Below are 25,802 nucleotides of genomic sequence, written 5' to 3'. Positions count from 1 at the left end.
AGCGTATATCGTCGATATTAATGCAAATGGGAAATTGATACTCGAATATTGATGATTCGGTCAAGCAGCCTCCGATTTCCGCATTGCGAAAAATGTAACTACAATATAAGTGCGATACAAGTGTAAACTATTTTTCTTCAAGTATTAAGTATCGCGAGATATTTTTGGTACCATTTTTAGATCGATAACTATTGACATTTCTTCGATAACATATTTATATAATGTGATAGCTTTATAAGCTTACATATTTTTTTAAATTCGAGATTTTAATTCTTTAATTCTGTTTTGATCAGCATATTTTTATGCATTTTTTACAAGTTAAATAAGTTCAACTTAAATATATTTAAGAAAAGATTTGTAACGATTATAATATGATTAATATATTAGTGCGCGATATAAATAAATAATTTAACGTGTTCAACGTGATAATTTGCATGTGTTTTTGTATTACCGTAAAATTTAATACGAATTTTATGCACAATAATACAGTTGTTAAGTATGACGATTCGGATGGGAACATATTCGTGATTATTAATTTATTACAATACGGAAACCAGTGAAAAAGGGAGAGCGAAAGCAAGAGAGAGAAAGAGAAATTAAATTTTTTTTACTTTTTTATATTTCAATGATATTTCAAAATTTTAATAAATTCTGAGATAAAAAAGAATGCACACGTGAATTTAAATGTATTTAGCTGATCTTACTATGCAATAAAGCTGCTAATAAAGCAACGTGGTTTCTTGCAAAATGATATAGGATTTTTTAGTTCAGTTTAGCGAGATCTACTCATGGTTTTACTTTGTTGCGAGATATCGGAAACATTATGTATATGTATGTAACTGTGTAAAATAAACAAACGTAAATATATAATGAACATCTATGTATTAAATTTGTAATATACAGAAAAGTAATACAATATAATATGTAATATAATATAATATTAAAAATATTCATATTATGAATTATATAATATAATATTAATATAAATAATATAATATTTTTATAAAATATTATATAATACAATATTTTTATACAATATTATACAATACAATATTTTTAATATTATATTGTACAAGTAATATTAAACTGATTAAATACAATTAATATTTAATTAAATAATTAAACAATTATTAACTTTTGTATGACATTAGTGAATAATTAAGTATATACATTTATAAATATTATCACAATCATTTATGCTGTATTTATAATTTCCAAACACTTAATGTATTAGAAGTCTAGTTATTCAATTGTTAAATAAAGACCGAAAATATTTTGTCTGTTTTTCGATCTCCGACCAGCGTGTTTCTATCTTGTATTCAACATTAGAAATGATTGAATTTTTGAGTTCCTTTTTTACGAATTTTTTTATCTGAAATGGATTATTTTAATAATTATCATCAATAAATGATTTCCTATTTAATAATTGCACTGTCACACAATGCGGTGTATCATTATGAGTAGAATTATAGAAAAATATTATATAAAATTTATAAAAATTATAGTGAAATATAAATTTTAAAATAAAAATTTAAAAAATGTAGAAATTTGATTTATTTAAAATTTACCTCATCCAACTGTTCCTTAGAATACGCATTGTTAATTATAACAGTTAATGTCACAATATCATCAACTTGCCTGTGAAGAATAAAACAATACATTTATAATTTATTCAATAAATCTTCATGTCTATGTGTGGTATATATTTATTAAATAATATCGTTACTCGTGTCTAATTATTTTGTAATTATTTAATAAACTTGTAAGCATGTATTTAGTGTGCCTCTCAATGACAGAAAGAAAAATATTAGCATTTAAGGCATAAGCTCGCTTCATTAGTTTAAGCTGATGATCAGATAGATTGAGTTCGAATAAAATTTGTGATAATTTTATTTCTAAATAATTGATTATAATTTTAGAATTTTTACTGTAAGCCAAACATTCTAAAATTGTATCATTTCCATTTCTGTAATCATTAAAAACTTTATTCCATGTATCACGATCTGCCGTTTTTAAACCATTGCAATATGTCCACCTCTTCCATCCAGGCAAAATTCTGCAGTCCAGAAAAGAAATAAAAATCTTCTAACAAAATTGTGTTAATAATTTCTTTAGTGTTTTATAAATAATTTTTGACATAAGCGATAACTAATTTCTTAAACATATGAAGAATATAAAAAATATCCCTATAAAAAAAAATCATACGTTATAAGAAGATTTACAAGTTTTCTTTAGGATTTGCTAGATGCCATTTCAAATGACGCCTAGACCTTTCTTCGCAAGGATTTTCATTTATAATACATTCCCACTTAGCGAGTTCTTGATTTAAACATTTAGTATGATCGTTAATGGTAATTTCGTCATACAGATTCCAGTATCTAGATGTAAGATTCTGCATAACATCAAACCTTAGCACGCCCTAAAAATTGATAAGTATTATTATATTTAGTTTATTCATTATTTACAAGAACAAATATAATGTATGCGCAAATAAACATTTTTCCTAGATAATTTTCTATTATATTTCTTTAATATTTATGTGACTTTATAACATCAATACCATAATGACTAGATTTACCAATTTCTTATTTGTGTGTGAATAATTGTGTATGTATTTTATCATCTATATAGGTATGGATTTTATATCATCTAATGAATTCTTAACACATATATATCGATATACAAAGTGGTTCATAAGCTAACGCTCGTGAGTGGGTAAAGCGCAATAATAAATATCTAAATATAATAAACTCAACACAAAGGTCCTTTACCATTCTGCAATTTTCGCAATAATTTATTGAAATATTAATTAAAAATGTGTATAAGCGCGCATTTCGCGAGGCTAGATCGTAGAGTATGCGCAGTAGATGTGTCAGCGGCTAGTGTCGCATAGCAATGAAAACACAAGAGTCAAGCTTTACGCACGCGCGATCAAGCTTTACGAAACACTCTGCATATTTTAGTCGGTAAATGTTTACTTTACGTCACATAGCTCGAAAAATTTTTATTTTCACGTATGTTGTAGAGGATACATTCCTAAATAATACACCGTTTGAATTTTGTGGCGCTCTCTCTTCGTTCCTGAGATATGCAATTTTGAAGTTTCATACTTTCATGTCATCTTTTCGTTATATCCTATTTATGTGTTTACATTTTTTGTTTACATTTGCTCAACACGGTTTCATATTATATTTTCTTTGTGTGTTTATATTTTTTTATTTACGTTTACTCGTTGTGACTTCCATGTCACTTCCATGTCGCTAAGCTATAGAAATATCAGAAATGTATGTGTACACACACACACACACACACGCGGGGGGTTCAAGGGGGGCCTTCGGCCCCCCCTCACGCAACCACCCCGTCGGTAGTCAAGGTGGACCTCGCTTTACAACTTACAGCATATGTATATCCATTGTGACTCAACTCTTCGCAATGCGTCCCCTACCGGCGGGGTGGTTGCGAGAGGGGAAGCCGAAGGCCCTCCTTGCACCCTCCCGCGCGCGCGCGCGCGCGTGTGTGTGTGTGTGTGTGCCTATATTTCTTCTTAAACATACATGATGTGGTAAAATTATATTGTATTCTTGAAACTTTTTTTGTTAATAACTATTTAATAAATAACAATAAGCGGCTAAAACCTTCTAAAAGTTATTCAGAAAGATGACCTCAGATGTAAACAGAAAAATATAAACATATTTAGAAAGTAACGAAAAGATGATACAAATAAGTATAAAATTTTAAAATTGCATATCTCAGGAACGAAGAGAAAGCGCCACAAAATTCAAACGATGTATTACTTAGGAATGTATCCTCTACAACATATGTGAAAATAAAAATTTTTCGATCTGTGTGACATAAAGTAAACATTTACCTTTTAGTCTATACATATTAATGTATCGATGATTTTAATGTATAATCAGGTATTTTCTTAATTTAATCTTAATTTTCTTAATTTAAATCTGTGGCATATCAATATAGATTTTAAGTGTTTGAAATTTTAAATCAATTAATTTCTTTTATAAAACGAGCATTTACAAGTGGACTATTATGTGTTAAATTATTAAGTGTTATATAATGTAACACAATTATGTTAAAATTATAACTCAATTTCTCGCAAAATATTTGTACATTTTTAACATCGTAAGCATTCTAATACTATGGAAGAAAGTTAATATAAGAAAGATAATTCTTACTGTGTTATAATTTCCTAAAGCACTCATTATTAATTACATAATTGATCATTAGTTAGCATATAAATTCTAAAGTTATTATTAGAGGAAAATAACTTTATGAAAAATTCAAAATTTATGAAATGTGATTATATTAAATGTAAAGAAAAAACATATGTAAGCGCCTTTTTTGAATTTAAATTTCTGACTTTTGAAAAAAAAAAATAAATAATAATGTATTATTAATTATATATATATATATATATATATATATATATATATATATATACAGGGTGTCCTAGACCACCCGTACACCCTTTTTCTTTCAAAAACTAAGCATTTTAGAGAAAAACGTTTTCGACAAAAATTGTATAGTTTTGAGGGCAACATAAGATGGTGTCATTGGTTTGACCTTGGATGGCATCGTTAAGGTGAGGTCAAGGACACCTTTAATTTCTTAAATGGAACCACCTATTTTTTATTGCATATTCTTGTAGCTTATCTCGAGAGCTTTCCAAAACACTATAATAAAGTATTTTTTCGTCAAGTACTTTTCGAGTTATGAGGCTTGAAATAATTTCTTAATTTTACATAAGCCATAAAATATCTAGTAAAATATTCATTTTTCGATTATCTTACCTTAATACTTTTATGTACAAAATAATGAGAGGAATCAATTGGTGTAAAGAAAACACAAAATTGTTTCGTAAAGAAAAATGTAATTTGCAATTAACAATTACATTTTTCTTTTCGAAACAATTATGTGTTTTCTTTACACCAATCAATTCCTCTCATTATTTTGTACATAAAAGTATTAAGGTAAGATAATCGAAAAATGAATATTTTACTAGATATTTTATGGCTTATGTAAAATTAAGAAATTATTTCAAGCCTCATAACTCGAAAAGTACTTGATGAAAAAATACTTTATTATAGTGTTTTGGAAAGCTCTCGACATAAGCTATAAAAATATGTAATAAAAAATAGGTAGTTCCATTTAAGAAATTAAAGGTGTCCTTGACCTCACCTTAACGATGTCATCCAAGGTCAAACCAATGACACCATCTTATGTTCCCATCAAAACCATACAATTTTTGTCGAAAACGTTTTTCTCTAAAATGCTTAGTTTTTGAAAGAAAAAGGGTGTACGGGTGGTCTAGGACACCCTGTATATATATAAACAGTTTATTATAAAATACCATCCAATATACCAAATATTTAAGCATAATATAACGATTTTGTATCATAATAATAAATTTTTTAAAAATAGATATATGTAGTATGCTGAACAAAAAAATTAATTATACATTACTATTTATTTTTTTTGTTTCAAAAGTCAGAAATTTAAATTCAAATATATATATATTATATACCCAAATATATATATATATATATATACCCTGTATGTATATATATACCTTGAATTCAGGATAAAAATCCAAGAATGGGAAGATATTCGACAAAAATTCAAATGCTTTGAACATAGGATACCATGCTATATAATCTTCTTCCTGTGCCAAATAAGAAGCGAGTTCCCAAAATACGAAGAATTCAAGTTTCTTCTCTATCGCAAAATGAAACGCATCATTGATGATTTGCGCGCGATTGAGAACATGTATATTACTATATTTTTCAGAATTTAAGTATTGTGCAATTTTTCGCCAGTTCGCAATATCATAATTGACGCGATAGTATCCTGTTATAAAATAAATTACTATTGTCGATTATTAAATACTTTGAAATGATATATATTGATTAAACATATTTCGAGATGTTAAAGATATTTCGATATTAAATATATTATTATTATTAGAGAAGTTTGTATCTTCCGTTTTTATTATTTAACATGAAGGCTGTATCAGCAATTCTACATATTACAGCAAGAAATGAAAATTTCAAATATATCGTTAAAATTTCAATATTCTTGTAATATTATTCGTAATATCTTATATTATACAGGGTGTCAGGAAATTTTCGCCCTCACGTGCGTACACATTCTCACACACACACTGATTTTTACAGTCATCGCGTATAGCAATCAGCTGATCGCGGCGAGCGCTCCACGTATCGCGCCGTCCCTGCCTACCTCTTGTACTCGTTCCGTAAGTAGTTAACTATTTTCCTTTATAGTTTGAAAACTAAGCTCCGAGCAAAATTTTACAAGAGGAAAAATCGTCTTAGAATTCATTCAAGAAATTGATATTTTAAAGACAAACGTTTGTTCAGAATCACCCTGTATATATATGTACTAAAATATATATACTTGAAATATATATATATAAATGAACAATAAAGATATAAATATTTCTTATTCAATATTTACCAGCTTGTTGTAAATTGAAAATAAACCATTCATTTTCTTCAAGATTGATATGCACTTTTGACTGCAATGGTGTTAACCAAAAATTCGTCCAAGTTACGGTAAAATCAAGTTTCGACTCCGTAGTATAAGTAACAGGAATATGATATTGTTCTTCATCTGATTTGTTGTAAAATTGTACCGATACGTATACAGTAGAATATTTTCGCGTCACCACCAACTCGAAAGAACATCTCTGCATAATCCACAATTCTATTGTGTTTTTTATATTAAAATCATATTCGGGATTCGATTCAATCATCTTAGATGTCATGGCGTACCATAAATGATCGGAAGTTGTTGCTTCAGGCTTACGGAATCTATAAAATTTAACAATATGATCGTTTTAACACTATATTAAAGCTGATAAATATTTAAAAAGAAAATCATAATTTACAAAAAATTTAATATCGTATTTTAATCTACTGTATAATGTAACTACAGAGATAGAAATTTATGAATTTCAATATAATTGTATATATATATATACAGGGTGTCATGAAAGTGAGTATGACTTTAAAAAATTAAGGTAGATTAGCTCAAAATTAGAAGAAAAGTCTTGTACAGTTATGCAATATTCGCAATAATTAACGAGAAATAAATTAAAGAAAATCGGCCAATGCGCGTGGCCAGGAGCGATGAGCGTGTAAGCGCGCGGCAAAGGCTCTTCCCCTCTCCAATCACCGTTTCACCGCGCGCTGTCATTATGTTACAGTGAGACTGCCTTCACCGCCACACACTTCTAGCCACGCGCATTGGCCGATCTTCTTTAATTTATTTCTCGTTAATTATTGCGAATATTGCATAACTGTACAAGACTTTTCTTCTAATTTTGAGCCAATCTACCTTAATTTTTTAAAGTCATGTTCACTTTCATGACACCCTGTATATATATATATATATATATATATATATATATATACATATATATATATATATAATATACACGATTGATTCGTGGATTTTATGTTATAAAAATATAATAAAATATATATATATATATATATATATATTATTTTTAAAACATATACAAAAATAATAAAAACATATATACATATATGTAATATATATTTTTTAGTACATATTTTTAATAAAAATATTTTATTTATATTTTATGTACATATTTTTATTTAATATATATTAATATATATTTTATTAATAATTATGTTAGCATTTGTCGTGACTGAATAAATAATAAATTAATTTTTATATTTCAAAGATTTTAGAGTGTTTATATTCTATGTTTGTAAAACTAGATTCTCGAAATTATTCAATTTGAATTGTTTGTTATTTAAAAAATATGAATATCTATCATATATTTATTAGAAAAAACTCAAGTTGAAATTCACAATCTCGACAAAAATTCATAAATATAAAATAACAGTATAAATTTGAGATTTCAAATATCTATGTTTTGTAAACATTACAATAGGATAAATATCTTATTAAATTTATTATATATTTCGATTTCCTTTTCCTCTATGATGTATATTATTATATTACAATACATTATACTTACTGATTGTTCAAATATTTCTTAAATCCCTTTAAAAATATATCAAGTGGCAATGTTCGTTCTAACATGCGCCATATAATGGATCCTATAATGTTTAAAAGAAAAAAAATTTAATATATTTAAAATCCCTTTACTGAAATGCGCAATAAAAGTTTGTGAATATATTTGTAAATAATAAAACTAAATATATCACACAAAATTTGTGTAATTAAATCAAAGTAAGCAGCTATAAAAAATTGTTAAATACATTTCAACGAAATAATTTATAATAATAGATAAATACTGAATGATGAAATATTTGTTAAAAATTAATTTTTTTTTAAGCAATTATAAGAAATCGTTTTATATTTTATTATGATTTTTCGAAGTCTTAGATAAACATATATAGTTGTAATTTACAAAATTATGCATTATAAAATTATATAAAAGTTATATAAAAATTAAATTTTAGTTAGATATTTTTCTTATTATTGTTCTTGCTAATATTGAAATAAAATCTATTAAAAATAATAATAATTAAATTAAATCTTACAAATGAAGGGCCTCATACGGTTCTTGTGGAAATTGAATTTCGATGAAATTTGCTGAAACTTTGGAAATAAATAGTTTATCTGAAAACGCCATAAAAGTTCAACAAATGTCAAAATATAAATGCGATATTGGTTGATGAAGTCATCTCGTCGCTACAAGTCAATTTATTCAAATATCGAAATAAGGCGATATTAAGCAAAAGTAAATAATATATTATCATGACACAGTTCATTTTTATTAATACATTTTACTTATATATTTACATGGAAAAAATGTGTGTGTCGCTGCATCGCCGCTGTTGTCGCCATGCTATTTGATATTTGATAAAATATAATTAGTTAAAAAAAGTATAATAATATGGATTTTTCCTAAGTCTCCTCCTTCGGATGAAGGAAGGGTACAACTTCCCTAATTCCTTCAAAAGACTATCCCCACAAAATAATTGAACACTTATTTCATGATTTTTCGTAATTTTTGAACCCTTTATGAAATATAGTGGATGGGAACTTTATGAACACTCTATATATACATGCATGTATATTTTTTCCACATAAATATATTACCTATATATATTAATACAAATGATAAACTGTGCGTGATTCTACTCAATAATGTATTATTTATTTTCCTCAGTAGTAATGAAATAATGCTTTATTTCGACATTTGAACGCTTGTAGTGACGAAACGGCTCCATCAAACGATATCACGCTTATTGTGACTTTTGATTTGCCACATAAACTATTTATTTCCAGAGTTTCTGCAAATTTCACCAAACTTCAAAATTCAATTTCCATAAGAACCATACCGAGTCTTTTGTTTATAAATGACTTTTCTCATTTTCTATGAAATTAACATTCAGAAATTTATAATTATTTAATTGTTTAATTATGCAATGTTATACGCATACCTTTGATTTGAGAAAGAGAAGACTGTAAATAATTTTTAGGATAAATATTATATTCTATGGTAGAATTTATAACAACATAAGTATTTAAATAGAGTAATTCATGCTGAACTTGAACTACAAACAGATCCATCATTCGGGAATTTGGCAGAGCCTAAAATCAATTCGATATAATCATAATTAATCATAAATAATCAAAAAGAAAAAGTTTTTGGTACATATCAAAAACTGCATATCTACCATGGTAGATATCAAAACTGGCATTATTATATGCTACTGTTAAGAATAAAGTTTTTATGTGTGTTTGAGTGCGTAAATATATTTTTCTGCGATTTTAATATATAATTACATATTTTTAGTTCTCATTAAATTTCTTTTACTGGATTTCTAGAAATTTAAAAGACTTGGATTCTTATCATTTCTTATAATTAAGAAATAAAACAGAATATTTGCACAAATATTTAACAATTATCTACATTGCTAAACTGTTAATCATTTGACTGCGTATTCAAATAGCGTTAATAATAAAATAACCTTGTCGATAATGTATGCTTGATAAAATATATTAAATCCTTCGTTTAACCATTTATGACGCCTTAAGTAAGTTGGTCTGAACTGATTTCTAATATATTTTTGTATCATCCCACGTGCAATTAAGCGCGCAATTATCGTTTTGTATGCGACAGGATCTAATTCTTCATTATAAGTAATATCTGCTTCTCTAAAAATAATTATACTTATATGTATGAAATATTTTGGATATTAATATAACCTCTTATGTAAATAGATTATAATATAATAGGTAATTAAAATAGTTAATATATCTATTTTCAATTATATATATTACCGATAAAAAATGAAACCCAAAGTATGTACGATTTCTTTTTGTAAATCCGGGATTGCAACATGATCCACTTTGCTCTCAAATAAAACAGAGATGTCCTCAAGTGCTGTTTCGAAAATATTCCATTTACGCATATATACACTAACGGAAATAATAACAGTTTTCGCAAATTCTAGATGCGGTTCCGATTGTGGTCTGAACCATATGGATGAACGAATTGTTTCATCATCCGAGAGGATGATCTCATGAAAACCGGATACCAGAAATGCTACACTATCTATGGAGATCAAAGGAGTCTCGTGAAAGTATGTCCATATCATATTATCGTTCGTCAATTCAGTATCTCGTATCGGCATATTTGACAAAGCTTTGTATTTTGGATGATGCATTATGGAAATAATAAAAGTAATTCTTAATTCTGGCTTGTCCCAATATGGAAATATTTGCTGTTTTTTCCTTTGATAGCTGTTTCTTCGCTGGCTAACTGTTGCGATTAACCACCTACCGTATTTTAATGATATATTTTAGATAATGACTAATTTTAGATAAATTGTAAGCGTAGAATGCACAAATGTACAATTTGATATTTCATATATTCTTCTACTTACTCTATTTCTCCATCTTTATTTATGTACGGAGTTCCGAAAGACTCTCTTGCGATATTAATTGGGATTATAAAGTCTATATACAGATCGTACAGTCCACACAACAAGACATCACCGAAATCGAGCAAAACAGTATTGTTTTCACCACGACTTATGTTTTTTGTTTCATAAATCCTACTATTAATTTTCCTTAATGTCGATTCTATTATACGCATTGAATCCGGTGCATAAATACTTATGTATTGTTTTGCATAAGAAATATTTAAAGTGATTTTGCATTCGCTATAGAGATAATCATTGTGTAACATTAACTTCATATGATAATGTAACGGAAATATATAATCTGTTATATTGCTTGATTTATTGTTTAATACACTGCGGAAGGTTTTCGATTCTTCATCGATTCCTTTGATTTTTGATTCTTCATCATGCACAGGACTCGCTATTGCCATCATGGCAAGGTATATTATACTATTACTTAGTAATAGTTTTAAGAATGTCATGTTGAATTTCACTCGGATATCTATAAAAAACGTTTCTTCATTAAAAACAAAAGTATTTGCAAAGATTATGCAATAAAATCGATTATTGTGTGAAAAAACGTTCAAGAGAATTTACTAAACGCTTCATAAGAAAATACGATTAATTTAAAAAAGAATTATAATAATACAGTTTAATAAATAAAAAAATGATTAGAAAAGATAAATATAAAACTTAGTGAAACGACATATGAAATATTTTTCTTGGATTTGAATATTAGGAGACATAAAGGATGTACTTAGATAATTCCAGTAAGACAAGCACAATAAACATAACTCTTATTTATCTCAATTTAGCTATCTTTAAGATTTCTCCTAGTGCAATTACATATTTCAATGTATATATATATATATATATATATATATATATATATATAAAATATAAAATAACATGTTAGTAAACATATAGTCCATATCATGTATAAAATCGCGTTGTTCAGAATATACCTTCATTTCTCATACATTTTAATGCTTATAATTAAAATGTATGAGAAATAAAGGTATATTCTGAACAACGCGATTTTATACATGATATGGACTATATGTTTACTAACATGTTATTTTCAAGATCAATCTGTTTCTTAAGTAAGAAATGTATTAAAGACATAACAAACACTGAACGGAAATCAAATATCATCAAATATTTGAAATTTTGATAATATGGAAAATTGTATCAAACATTCGAACAAAATTCTAAAAACAATTATGTTAATATTTTTATAACACATTTTTTTGAATAAAAATGTTAATTGAATAAAATGTTAATTTTTTATTATTTGTTGTTTATTCGTTTATTACACATTCAAATTAACATATCCTACTGGTCCTAGACATTCATTATAAAAAATATTTTAAAAACAAAACACAGGTAATATTATACGTTTTTAAGATAGATAATTTTATAGCTATAGCTTAGATAATTAGATAATATTTTATAGCTTTGATAATTTTATAGCAATAATAAGAAATTAATTACATCATAATTTTATAATGTCAAAAAGAAATTTAGCTTACAGATTTTACATTTTCTATATTTCAAAATGGTCGAAACATGCTATTACAATAAATGTTTTCTTTTCTATTAACACTAATGTATGCAAAAGATAGAAATAATATTTACAATAAAAGGAGTTAGTCGATTTGAAAATTAAAGAAAATGTCTTTTATAAAATAGAAGCGTCACCTGTTACTCCACGCAATTTTGTATGCACATTTAAAGAAAGAAAGATAAATATTTTATTATATATTTAATGCCTTATATCCTATTAGTTGAATCAGCCAGGTTTAATACGAGATTTAACACCAAAAGCATTCAATCGCGAACTTATCGCTTCAAGAGATTGTTATAAACTGACGGCTCTGTCGGCATACATGACAGTGTATAGAAGGTACGTAGTGTTATATAAATATCATCTTGATTATACGTAGCATAGGATATCTTACGCATCAACACAAGTCAATAGGTATATACTCTTTTAGTTTTTGTATTACGTTTTCATATATAATGTTTTATTTAAAAGACTTGTAGAAACAATTTTTCTAGAAAACCATTCGCGAGAGAAAATTAATTGAAGAATCATAATCGCGCTTGCATGTATTGGCCGATCTTCTTTATTTAATATCTCGAAATTTTACGTGATGGTTTTCAAAATGGTACATGACTTTTTAATTAATTTATCGAGATCTACTTATGGTCATTTTTGGCGGAAAATTGCACTGACACCCTGTATATATAGTTTATTTTTAGTAAAATGTATATAAGCATATAATTTAATTCGAACAATTAAATTCGAATAAACAATCTTATTAAACCAAGTGTATGTGAGTACGATAATTATTATATTATACAAGATACAGAAGATTTTGCCCGGAGCTTAGTTTTTAAACTATAAAGGAAAATAGTTAACTAATTGCGGAACGAATACGAGAGGTAGGCAACCAGATAGCAAGCACACGTCATTTTGACGTTCCAAACTGGTCATTTTCGGTCATATGTCGTCAAAATGACTTATTTGTTACATGACTTCATATTGACGTCTTGATATAACATTATTTTGACGTCATATTTCAGTCATGAACTGACGATTATTTTATTATTAATGTGATTAGTTAGTACATCGATCTCATAAAAAAATTTTTTTAAATAGTTTATATAACATGACTTTCGCGATTAAACTTTAACCATTTTTCTTTCGACGCATACGTTTATCTGTGCACGACTTATGTTGCTTAACCACTCAAATGTTCATTAAATTAGTGCACAGTGAAAATATTAGCTGTATCAATCGAGTGTAATTAAAGTGCCAAAAAATATATTTTTTATAATAATATATTTTTAGAAATATATTTTTAAATAAATATTTTTAAATAAATAATATATTTTTAAAATAACTATATAAGAAATTAGGCTCTGTGTATAAAACATAAACTTAAATTTAAAGGCCATAAGAGCTAAACGCGGATGATAGTGCGTAAGTTCAACGAGAAAATAAGTTTTTCGTTGAAACTTATTTGTGTGCACAGGGCACAAATTTTCTTGGTACGATACCAAGCAAATTTAAATAATTCTCAATTCGAGAATTTATTTAATTATCCCTCTTTCCCCCCTGTAATGTTGTAGGCGAGAAAAATATCGGGCCGAAAGTCGCTGAATCGGGAATCGAACCCGAGTCTTTCGCTTGCCGGGCGACTGCTCTTACCACTGAGCTATTCAGACCCCTCAACTCGATACTTCTCGGTCGCCTACAATTATATATTAAATTGAAGAATAACGCCATCTTCCGCCGGCGTGAATTTTAAATAACTATATAAGAAATTAGGCTCTGTGTATAAAACATAAACTTAAATTTAAAGGCCATAAGAGCTAAACGCGGATGATAGTGCGTAAGTTCAACGAGAAAATAAGTTTTTCGTTGAAACTTATTTGTGTGCACAGGGCACAAATTTTCTTGGTACGATACCAAGCAAATTTAAATAATTCTCAATTCGAGAATTTATTTAATTATCCCTCTTTCCCCTGCTGTATATAATTGTAGGCGACCGAGAAGTATCGAGTTGAGGGGTCTGAATAGCTCAGTGGTAAGAGCAGTCGCCCGGCAAGCGAAAGACTCGGGTTCGATTCCCGATTCAGCGACTTTCGGCCCGATATTTTTCTCGCCTACAACATTACAGGGGGGAAAGAGGGATAATTAAATAAATTCTCGAATTGAGAATTATTTAAATTTGCTTGGTATCGTACCAAGAAAATTTGTGCCCTGTGCACACAAATAAGTTTCAACGAAAAACTTATTTTCTCGTTGAACTTACGCACTATCATCCGCGTTTAGCTCTTATAGCCTTTAAATTTAAGTTTATATTTTTAAAAATATATTTTTTTAGAATCTTTTTATAATACAGTTAATTGACAAAATATATTTTTATAAAACGCAGGCAACGGAAGACATTACTTGAAATTTTATATGATATTAGAAGTAAGTTTTTTTATTTATGTTTAAATAAAATAATAACAATATAAAACTTGTGACCTATTTTCTTACCATATTTGTGTTTTCCAGCGTTTTCAAATAAAGCAGTTTAATCGATCCTCTGAAGAATAGAGTGGCTGTAATTGTTCAATGATGCTCTCGAATCGGTTAATCTGCTTTATTCGACAACGCTATTAAATATATTATTATGATGAGAAAAAGACGTCAAAATATGGTACATTTTATGACATCAAAATGCGGTACATGTCATGACGACGTCAAGAATCTGTGACATTAGACCGTTACTTTTACGTTATAAAAACGTCAGCTCGTGACGTCAAGAATAGTCAGCGAATGACCAATTTAAAACGTCAAAATGACGTGTGCTTGCTATCTGGGCAGGGATGGCGCGATATAGGCAATTACGTGGAGCGCTCGCCGCGATCAGCTGATTGCTACACTCATCGCGTATAGCAATCAGCTGATCGCGGCGAGCGCCCCACGTAATCGCCTATATCGCGCCATCCCTGCCTATCTCTCGTACTCGTTCCGCAATTAGTTAACTATTTTCCTTTATAGTTTAAAAACTAAACTCGGGCAAAATTTTGCAAGAGAAAAAATCGTCTTAGAATTCATTCAAGAATTTGATATTTTAAAGACAAATGTATGTTCAGAATCACCCTGTATAAAAAAAATACAATTACAGTAAAATTTAATTCAACTATAATGCACAATAATACAGTTGTTATGGATGACGATTCGGATCGGAACATATTAGTGATTATTAATTTATTACAATATGGAAACCAGTTAAAAAGGGAAAGCGAAAGCAAGGGGGGAGAAAGAGAAATTAAATTTTTTTTACTTTTTTACATTTCAATGATATTTCAACATTTTAATATATTCTGAGATAAAAAAGAATGCACACGAGAGTTTAAATGTATTTATCTGATCTTAATATGCAATAAAGCTGCTAATAAAACAATACTTTAAAAAACTTTCATATTTTCTGCGAAATTTTTTTTATTTAAAAAAGAAGCATCTTTTAGAGCCGAGTTTTCTGTATAATTAATATTGTAGTATATGATTCAAATATATACAGGGTGTTTCCAGTATCTCCCAACAAAGTAAAACCATAAGTAGATCTCGCTAAACTGAACTAAAAAATCCTATATCATTTTGCAAGAAACCACGTAAAATTTCGACATCTTATTTAAAAAAGATCGGTCAATGCGCGTGACTAGAAGCGCGCCACGAGAAAGGTCGTCCCACTGTAACTAAATATTTTGTAATTCATATCTCGAAATTTTACGTGGTTTCTTGCAAAATAGTATAGGATTTTTTAATTCAGTTTAGCGAGATCTACTTATGGTTTTATTTTGTTCTGAGATACTGGAAACATCCTGCATATGTACGTATCTGTGTAAAATAAACACACGTAAATATATAATCAATATCTATGTATTAAATTTGTAACACAGAAAAGTAATACAATATAATATGTAATATAATATAATATTAAAAATATATATAATGTTTATAATATGAATTATATTGTAATATAATATAATATTTTTATACAATATTATACAATACAATATTTTTATACAATATTATACATACACAATATTTTTAATATTATATTGTACAATTATAATATTATATTGATTAAATACAATTAAACAATTATTAATTCTTGTATGACATTAGTGAATAATTAAGTATATACATTTATAAATATTATTACAATCATTTATGCCGCATTTTTAATTTCTAAACAGTTAATGTCTTCAAGATTTAGTTATTCAATTGTTAAATAAAGATCGAAAATAATTTATCTGTTTTTCGATCTCCGACCAGCGTGTTTCTATCTTGTATTCAATATTGGATATGACTGAATTTTTTAACTCCTTTTTTACAAATTCCTTTATCTAAAATGGATTATTTTAATAATTATTATTAATAAATGATTTCGTATTTAATAATTGCACTGTCACAAATACAGAGTATCATTATGAACAGAATTATAGAAAAATATTATATAAAATATAGAAATTTGATTTATTTAAAATTTACCTCATCCAACTGTCCCTTAGAATAAGCATTGTTAATTATAACAATTAATGTCACAATATTATTGATTTTCCTATGAAGAATAAAACAGTACATTTATAATTCATTCAATAAATCTTCATGTCTACGTGTAGTATATCTTTATTAAATAATATCGTTACCTGTGTCTTATTATTTTGTAATTATTTAATAAACTTGTAAGCATGTACTTAGTATTCCTCTCAAGAATAGAAAGGAAAATATTAGCATTTAAGGCATAAGCTCGCTCTCTCCGTTCAAGTTGAAGATGAGATTGATTATACAAAGGTTTTGAAATTTTTCGAATTATTACAGTATTTGTGATAATTTCTAAATAATTGATTATAATTTCAGAATTTTTACTGTAAGCCAAACATTCTAATATTTTATTATTTTCTTTCATGTGATCATTAAAAACTTTATTCCATGTATCACGATCTGCCATTTTCAAACCATTACAATATGTCCACCTCTTCCGTCCAGGCAAAAGTCTACAAAAAACAGTCCAGGAAAGAAATAAATATCTTCTAACGAAATTGTGGTAATAGTTTCTTTAATGTCTTATAAATAATTATTGACATAAGTGATAACTGATTTCTCAAACATATGCAAAATATAAAAAATATTCCTATAAAAAGAATCAAATATTAAGAAAAGAATTACTTGTTTTCTTCAGGATTTGCTAGATGCCATTTCAAATGACGCGTAGATTTCTTTTCGCAAGGAAAATCACTTATAATACATTCCCACTTTGCGAGTTCTTGTTTTAAACATTTAGTATGATCGTTAATGTTATTTTCGTCATACAGATTCCAGTTACTAAATCTATAATTTCGCATAAAATCAAACTTTAGCACGCCCTAAAATTTAATAAGTATCATTATATTTAGTTTAATCATTATTTACAAGAACAAATATAATGTACGCGCAAATAAACATTTTTCCTAGATAATTTTCTTTATATTTCTTTAATATTTATGTGACTTCGTAGCATCAATACCATAATAGCCAAATTTACAAATTTCTTATTTGTGTGTGAATAATTGTGTATATAATTATATTTTATCATCTAAATAGGTATGGATTTTATATGATCTAAAGGATTCTTAATACAGATATATCAATATACAAAGTGTTTTATAAGATTGCGCTAACGCTCGTGAGTGGATAAAACGCAATAAACTCAACATAATGGTCCTTTACCATTTTGCAATTTTTCGCAATAATTTATTGAAATATTAATTAAAAATGTGAATAAACGCGCGTTTCGCGAGGCTAGATCGTAAGATATGCGCGGTGTGTCAGCGGCGAGTATCGCATAGCCATGAAAAAACAAGAGTCGAGGTACGCGCGATCATATTTTACGAGACACTCTGTATATATATTTTAGTCTGTGCATATTGATGTATCGATTGATATATCGATTTTGATATATGATGAGTTATTTTCTTAATTTAAATCTGTGCATATCAAATATAGGTTTTAAGTATTTTAAACTTTAAATATTAATTTCTTATATAAAACAAGCATTTACAAGTGAATTATTATATATTAAATTATTATGTGTTATATAATGTAAAAAAATTATCCTAAAATTATATAAGTCAATTTCTCTGCAAAATGTTTGTATATTTTTAACATCGTAAACGTTCTAATACTACTGAAGAAAATTAACGTAAGAAAGATAATTGTTATACTGTGTTCTATAATTTCCTAAAACATTCATTATTAATTACATAACTGATCATCAATTAGCACATAAATCCTAAAATATTATTATTATAGGAAAACAACTTTATAAAAATTAAAAATTTATGAAATGTGATTATATTAAATTTAAAGAAAAAAAACATATATAAGGGTCTTTTGAATTTAAATTTCTGACTTTTGAAAGAAGAAAAAAATAAATAATAATGTATAATTAATTTTTTGTTCAGCTTATTACATATATCTATTTTTTAAAAATTCATTATTATGATACGAAATCGTTGTATTATGTAGAAATAATTGGTGTAATGAACGGTATTTTATAAAAAACTGTTTATATATATATATATATATAAACCGTATATAGTACCTTGAATTCAGGATAAAAATCCAAGAATGGGAAGATATTCGACAAAAATTCAAATGCTTTGAACATAGGATACCATGCTATATAATCTCTTTCTTGTGCCAAATAAGAAGCGAGTTCCCAAAATACGGAGAATTCAAGTTTCTTCTCTATCGCAAAATGAAACGCATCATTGATGATTTGCGCGCGATTGAGAACATGTATATTACTATATTTTTCAGAATTTAAGTATTGTGCAATTTTTCGCCAATTCGCAGTATCATAATTGACGCGATAATATCCTGTTATAAAATAAATTACTTTTGTCGATTATTAAATACTTTGAAATTATATATATTAATTAAACGTATTTTTCGAGAGATATTAAAGATATTTCGATTATTATAAATAAATTTAATATATTATTATAATTAGAGATGTTTACATCTTCCGTTTTTATTATTTAACATAAAGGCTGTATCAGGAATTCTACATATTATAGCAAGAAATCAAAATTTCAAATATATTGGTAAAATTTCAATATTCTTGTAATATCTTTATATCTTACATTATATATATATATATATATATATATATATATATAAAATATACTATATACATATATTATACAGGGTGTCCTAGACCACCCGTACACCCCTTTTCTTTCAAAAACTAAGCATTTTAGAGAAAAACGTTTTCGACAAAAATTGTATGGTTTTGAGGGGAACATAAGATGGTGTCATTGGTTTGACCTTGGATGGCATCGTTAAGGTGAGGTCAAGGACACCTTTAATTTCTTAAGTGGAACCACCTATTTTTTATTGCATATTCTTATAGCTTATGTCGAGAGCTTTCCAAAACAATATAATAAAGTTTTTTTTCATCAAGTACTTTTCGAGTTATAAGGCTTGAAATAATTCCTTAATTTTACATAAACCATAAAATATCTAGTAAAATATTCATTTTTCGATTATCTTACCTTAATACTTTTATGTACAAAATAATGAGAGGAATCAATTGGTGTAAAGAAAACACAAAATTGTTTCGAAAAAAAAAATGTAATTTGCAATTAACAATTACATTTTTTTTTTCGAAACAATTATGTGTTTTCTTTACACCAATTGATTCCTCACATTGATCTGTGCATAAAAGTATTAAGGTAAGATAATCGAGAAATGAATATTTTACTAGATATTTTATGGTTTATGTAAAATTAAGAAATTATTTCAAGCCTTATAACTCGAAAAGTACTTGATGAAAAAATACTTTATTATAGTGTTTTGGAAAGCTCTCGACATAAGCTATAAGAATATGCAATAAAAAATTGGTGGTTCCATTTAAGAAATTAAAGGTGTCCTTGACCTAACTTTAACGATGCCATTCAAGGTCAAACCAATGACACCATCTTATGTTCCCCTCAAAACCATACAATTTTTGTCGAAAACGTTTTTCTTTAAAATGCTTAGTTTTTGAAAGAAAAGGGGTGTACGGGTGGTCTAGGACACCCTGTATATATATATATATATATATATATATATATATATATACATATATATATTTATGTGTGTGTGTGTGTGTAAATAATAATGAAACAATTTTGAGAATTTGAATATGTAATGAATTTTGTACTAATATAAAGTGGTTTTTTACAGACATAATATATATGTACTAAATTATATATACTTGAAATATATATATATATATATATATATATATATATAAATGATATATACGTATCATAAATGAACAATAAAGATAAATTTTTTATTCAATATTTACCAGCTTGTTGTAAGTTGAAAATAATCCATTCATTTTTCTCAAAAAAGAGTTCGATTTTTGAACGCCATGATGTTAACCAAAAATTCGTCCAAGTTACATTAAAATCGAGTTTCGATTCTGTAGTATAAGTAACAGGTATATAATATTGTTTCTCATCTAATTTGTTGTAAAATTCTACTGATACGGTTAGAAGAGCAGTAGAATAATTTCGCGTCACCTTCAACACGATAGTACGCCTCTGCATAATCCACGAATCTATCGTGTCTTTTATATTAAAATCATACTTGGAATTCAATTCAATCATGACAGATCTCATAGCGTTCCATAAATGATAGGTAGTTGTTGCTTCAGACTCACGGAATCTATAAGATTTAACATTATGATAATCTTAACACTACATTAAAATTGATAAATAAATATTAAAGAAGAAAATCATAATTTACAAAATTTATTATCGTATGTTAATCTATAAAGTAACTCTTACAGAGATAGAAATTTATGAAATTTAATATAATTGTATATATATATATATATATATATATATATATATATATATATATATACAGGGTGGACCATTTTAACCTTTAATGGAGAATAACTCGAAAACCAAGCCCGGGAGAGAAAAATGTTTCAGACAAAAGTTGTTTGGTTTCGAGGGGGCCATAAGACGGAATCATTGGATTGATCTTGAAGAGTTATTTGAAGGCCACATGAAGGTCATCTTCAATTTCTTAAATGGAACCTACTATTTGTCATTGCATATTCTTGTAGCTTATCTCGAGAGCTTTCCAAAACACTATAATTAAGTACTTTTTTGTTAAGTACTTTTTGAGTTATGAGGCTTGAAATAATTTCTTAATTTTACATAAACCGTAAAATATCTTATAAAATATTCATTTTTCGATTATCTTACCTTAATACTTTTACGTACAAAATAATGAAAGGAATCAATTGGTGTAAAGAAACCACATAGTTGTTATTAAGAAAAAATATAAAATTGTTAATTGCAAATTACATATTTTTTCTTCAAAACAACTATGTGTTTTCTTTACACCAGTTGATTCCTCTCATTATTTTGTACGTAAAAGTATTAAGGTGAGATAATCGAAAAATGAATATTTTACAAGATATTTTACGGTTTATGTAAAATTAAGAAATTATTTCAAGCCTCATAACTCAAAAAGTACTTAACGAAAAGGTACTTAATTATAGTGTTTTGGAAAGCTCTCGAGATAAGCTACAAGAATATGCAATGACAAATAGTAGGTTCCATTTAAGAAATTGAAGGTGACCTTCATGTGGCCTTCAAATAACTCTTCAAGGTCAATCCAATGATACCCTCTTATGGCCCCCTCGAAACCAAACAACTTTTGTCTGAAACATTTTTCTCTAAAATGCTTTGTTTCCGAAATAATTGCGTGCGTTAATTAAAATGGCTCACCCTGTATATTAAATGGAAATATATAAATAATATATAAATAAAATATTTTTATCAAAAATATATACTAAAAATTATATGTTAATATACATATATTGTATTTATTAATAACACAGGACCACAAAATAAAATCGATGGAAGGTTCCATGGACCAGACCTAGTGCATAATATGTTTTTGGGGTCGCTGAAACCGAATCTGCAACCTATTTTTCTCTATCACGTCAGCATTTTTCCTAACCTCAAAAAATAGCTAAAAATGGTAAAATCCAACCTTATCAACCATGAAACCTCATTTAACCTTATAACTTTATACCCTTGTAACCCTTTAACTGTAAAAAACGATAACTAATAACCCTAAATCTCATAACCTAAAAGTCCATAACCTCAAAACCCTAATTCTCAAACCCCAATAACCCAATAAACGCATGAAACAGCAGATATGTGAGATTCCAACCTAAATCTTGGATAATATTAACCTTAAAACCCCACAACCCTATAACCCCCCTTAAAACCTCATAACCCTATAACCTCACAATGCAGCATCAAAAGGACTTACAGATAAAACTTTAATCTTCGATCTAAAAGATAAAAAAAACTACATCTTCTTTACAATCTTGAAACTCTCAAATGCAGCTACAAATCAATGCCCTGGACGAAATTCTCGTTAAAAGTAACACAAGTGACCTTATCGGGTATTCTTACCGGGTTCTTTTGATGCTGCATTGTGAGGTTATAGAGTTATGAGGTTTTAAGGTTATAGATTTAAAGTTGATGGACTTATAAAGATGTTAGTTTATGGAGTTTGAACTCTGTAACATTCAGAGTCAAAATCTTACGTATAAATTTTTCCGAAGTTGCGTTTCAGGCTCGTAGGGTTATGGGGTTATAGGGTTGTGGGGTTTTAAGATTAATATTATCCAAGATTTAGGTTGGAATCTCACATGTCTGCTGTTTCATGCGTTTATTGGGTTATTGGGGTTTGAGAATTAGGGTTTTGAGGTTAATGACTTTTAGGTTATGAGATTTAGGGTTATTAGTTATCGTTTTTACAGTTAAAGGGTTACAAGGGTATAAAGTTATAAGGTTAAATGAGGTTTCATGGTTGATAAGGTTGGATTTTACCATTTTTAGCTATTTTTTGAGGTTAGGAAAAATGCTGACGTGATAGAGAAAAATAGGTTGCAGATTCGGTTTCAGCGACTCCAAAAACATATTATGCACTAGGTCTGGTCCATGGAACCTTCCATCGATTTTATTTTGTGGTCCTGTGTAATTATGTCAGCATTTGGCGCGACTAAATAAATAATAATTTTAATTTTTATATTACAAAGATTTTAGAGGGTTTATATATTGTTCGTAAAACTAGATTCTCGAAATTATTCAATTTGAATTTTTTGTTATTTAGAAAATATGAATCTCTATTATATATTTATTAAGAGAAACTCAAGGTAAAATTTGCAATCTCCACAAAAATACATAAATATAAAATAACAGTAATATAAAATAACATAAATGTGAGATTTCAAATATCTATTTTTTAAACATTTAACAATTTAAACATTACAAATAAATATATTATTCAATTTATTATATATTTCGATTTTCTTCTATGATGTATATTATTACATTACAATACATTATACTTACTGATTATTTAAATATTTCTCAAATCCCTTTAAAAATATATAAGGTGGCAATGTTCGTTCTAACATGCGCCATATAATGGATCCTATAATTTAAAAGAAAAGAAATTTACTATATTTAAAATGCCTTTACTGTGCAATGCGCAATAAAGGTTTGTGAATATATTCGTAATTAATGAAACTAAATATATCACACCCAAAGTTTGTGTAATTAAATCAAAGTAAACAGTTATGAAAGATTGTTAAATACATTTGAACGAAAAAATTTAAAATAATAAATAAATAGTGATTGATTAAATATTCATAAAAATAATAAATTAGACAATTATAAAGAATCGGATAGTTTCATGTTTTATCATGATCTTTTGGAGTCTTAGATAAACATATATATTTGTAATTTAAAAAACTTATGCAAAAATTATATAAAAATTAAATTTAAAGTTACTTATGTTTCTCATTATTATTATTGCTAATATTATAATAAAATATATTAAAAATAATAATAATAAAATTAAATTTTACAAATGAAGGGCCTTGCACGGTTCTTATGGAAATTAAGTTTCGATGAAATTTGCCGAAACTTTAGAAATAAATAGTTTATGTGAAAACAAAATAAGTTAAAAAAATGTCAAAATATAAATGCGATATTGGTTGATGGAGTCGCTACGTCTCGTCGCTACAAGTCAAATATCGAAATAAGGCGATATTTAAATACTATTAAGGAAAAGTAAATAATATGTTAGAATTAAATAACAGTTGATCATTTTTATTAATACATTTTACTAATATATTTACATAGAAAAAATGTGTGTATCGACGTATCGCCGCTGTCGCCATAGCATCCTATTTGATATTTGATAAAATATAATTAGTTAGAAGTATAGTAATATATGGATTTTTCCAAAGTCTTCTTCTTCGGATGGGGACGGGGTACAATTTTCTTAATTTTTCTTTGATAGACTAGCCTCTCAAAATAATTGAACACCTGTTTCATGGTTTTTCGTAATTCTTGAACCGTTTCTGAAACATAGTGGATGGGAACTTTATGGACACCCTATATATACATATATGTATATCTTTTCCATGTAAATATAATATCTATATATTAATAAAAGTAATCAAATGTGTGTCTGTGATTCTACTAAATACATTATTTATTTTCCCTCAGTAGTATTATTTATTTTTTCTCAGTACTGAAATAATGCCTTATTTCAACATTTGAACGCTTGTAGTGACGAAACGGCATCATCAAACGATATCGCGCTTATCGTAACTTTTGATTTGCCACATAAACTAATTATTTTCAGAGTTTCTGCAAATTTCACTAAACTTCAAAATTCAATTTCCATAAGAATCGTACATGGTCTTTTGTTTATAAATGACTTTTCTCATTTTCTATGAAATTAACATTCAGAAATTTCTAATTAATTAATTGTTTAATTATGCAATGTTATATGCATACCTTTGATTTGAGAAAGAGAAGACTGTAAATAATTTTCAGCATAACTATTATATTCTATAGTAGAATTTATAACAACATAAGCATTTAGATAGAGTAATTCATGTTGAACTTGAACTACAAACAAATCCATCATCCGGGAATTTGGCAGAGCCTATAATCAATTCGATATAATCATAACTAATCATAAATAATCAAAAAGAAAAAGTTTCTGGTAGATATCAAAACTGGCATTATTATGTGCTATTGTTAAGAAGTATTTATGTGTATTTGAGTGTGTAAATATACATTTCTGCGGTAATTTATATATATAAACATAAATAAATATATAAACATATATATATATATTCAGATCCTATTAAATTTCTTTTACTGGATTTCTAGAAATTTGAAAGATTTGGATCATTTCTT

At 27.1% G+C, this 25,802-nt stretch overlaps 2 protein-coding genes across 2 annotated transcripts in view; both read right to left on the bottom strand.

Moving 5' to 3' along the window:
- Positions 1-1,205: 1,205 nt before the first annotated feature.
- On the bottom strand, positions 1,206-11,434 carry LOC145975233 (aminopeptidase N-like). Its single transcript, XM_083105571.1, has 11 exons — positions 10,929-11,434; positions 10,324-10,821; positions 10,011-10,197; positions 9,480-9,630; positions 8,045-8,126; positions 6,490-6,845; positions 5,585-5,862; positions 2,223-2,419; positions 1,727-2,056; positions 1,569-1,638; positions 1,206-1,372 (listed from the first exon to the last, which is right to left on the bottom strand). Exons 1-11 carry the CDS (start codon positions 11,426-11,428, stop codon positions 1,247-1,249), a joined length of 2,775 nt encoding a protein of 924 aa, XP_082961697.1. The 5' UTR covers positions 11,429-11,434; the 3' UTR covers positions 1,206-1,246.
- Positions 11,435-16,671: 5,237 nt separating this feature from the next.
- Positions 16,672-25,802, bottom strand: part of LOC145975232 (aminopeptidase N-like) — an 11,927-nt gene continuing 2,796 nt past the window's right edge. The window contains exons 5-12 of the mRNA XM_083105570.1: positions 25,395-25,545; positions 23,937-24,018; positions 20,852-21,213; positions 19,097-19,374; positions 17,683-17,879; positions 17,163-17,510; positions 17,005-17,074; positions 16,672-16,859 (exon numbers count right to left, since the gene is read on the bottom strand). Coding sequence (XP_082961696.1) covers positions 16,734-16,859; positions 17,005-17,074; positions 17,163-17,510; positions 17,683-17,879; positions 19,097-19,374; positions 20,852-21,213; positions 23,937-24,018; positions 25,395-25,545 — 1,614 coding nt within the window. The 3' untranslated portion in view covers positions 16,672-16,733. The remainder of the gene's footprint in view (positions 16,860-17,004; positions 17,075-17,162; positions 17,511-17,682; positions 17,880-19,096; positions 19,375-20,851; positions 21,214-23,936; positions 24,019-25,394; positions 25,546-25,802) is intronic.

Source organism: Camponotus vicinus, unplaced genomic scaffold (assembly GCF_025532165.1).
Source record: "Camponotus vicinus isolate PSW18456_S1 unplaced genomic scaffold, iyCamVici1.0 SCAF_7, whole genome shotgun sequence".
NCBI lineage: Eukaryota > Metazoa > Arthropoda > Insecta > Hymenoptera > Formicidae > Camponotus > Camponotus vicinus.
The sequence above is the reverse complement of the archived record's forward strand: the minus strand, read 5'-3'. Positions and strand labels throughout refer to the sequence as shown.

Excerpts from the sequence above, each read along its gene's own strand:
- LOC145975233 (XM_083105571.1), bottom strand. The coding sequence starts at position 11,428 with ATGACATTCTTAAAACTATTACTAAGTAATAGTATAATATACCTTGCC. Across the intron at positions 6,846-8,044 it reads AAGAAATATTTGAACAATCA|ATTCCGTAAGCCTGAAGCAA; the intron begins GTAAGTATAATG and ends TAAATTTTATAG. Across the intron at positions 1,639-1,726 it reads TACAAAATAATTAGACACGA|GCAAGTTGATGATATTGTGA; the intron begins GTAACGATATTA and ends TATTCTTCACAG.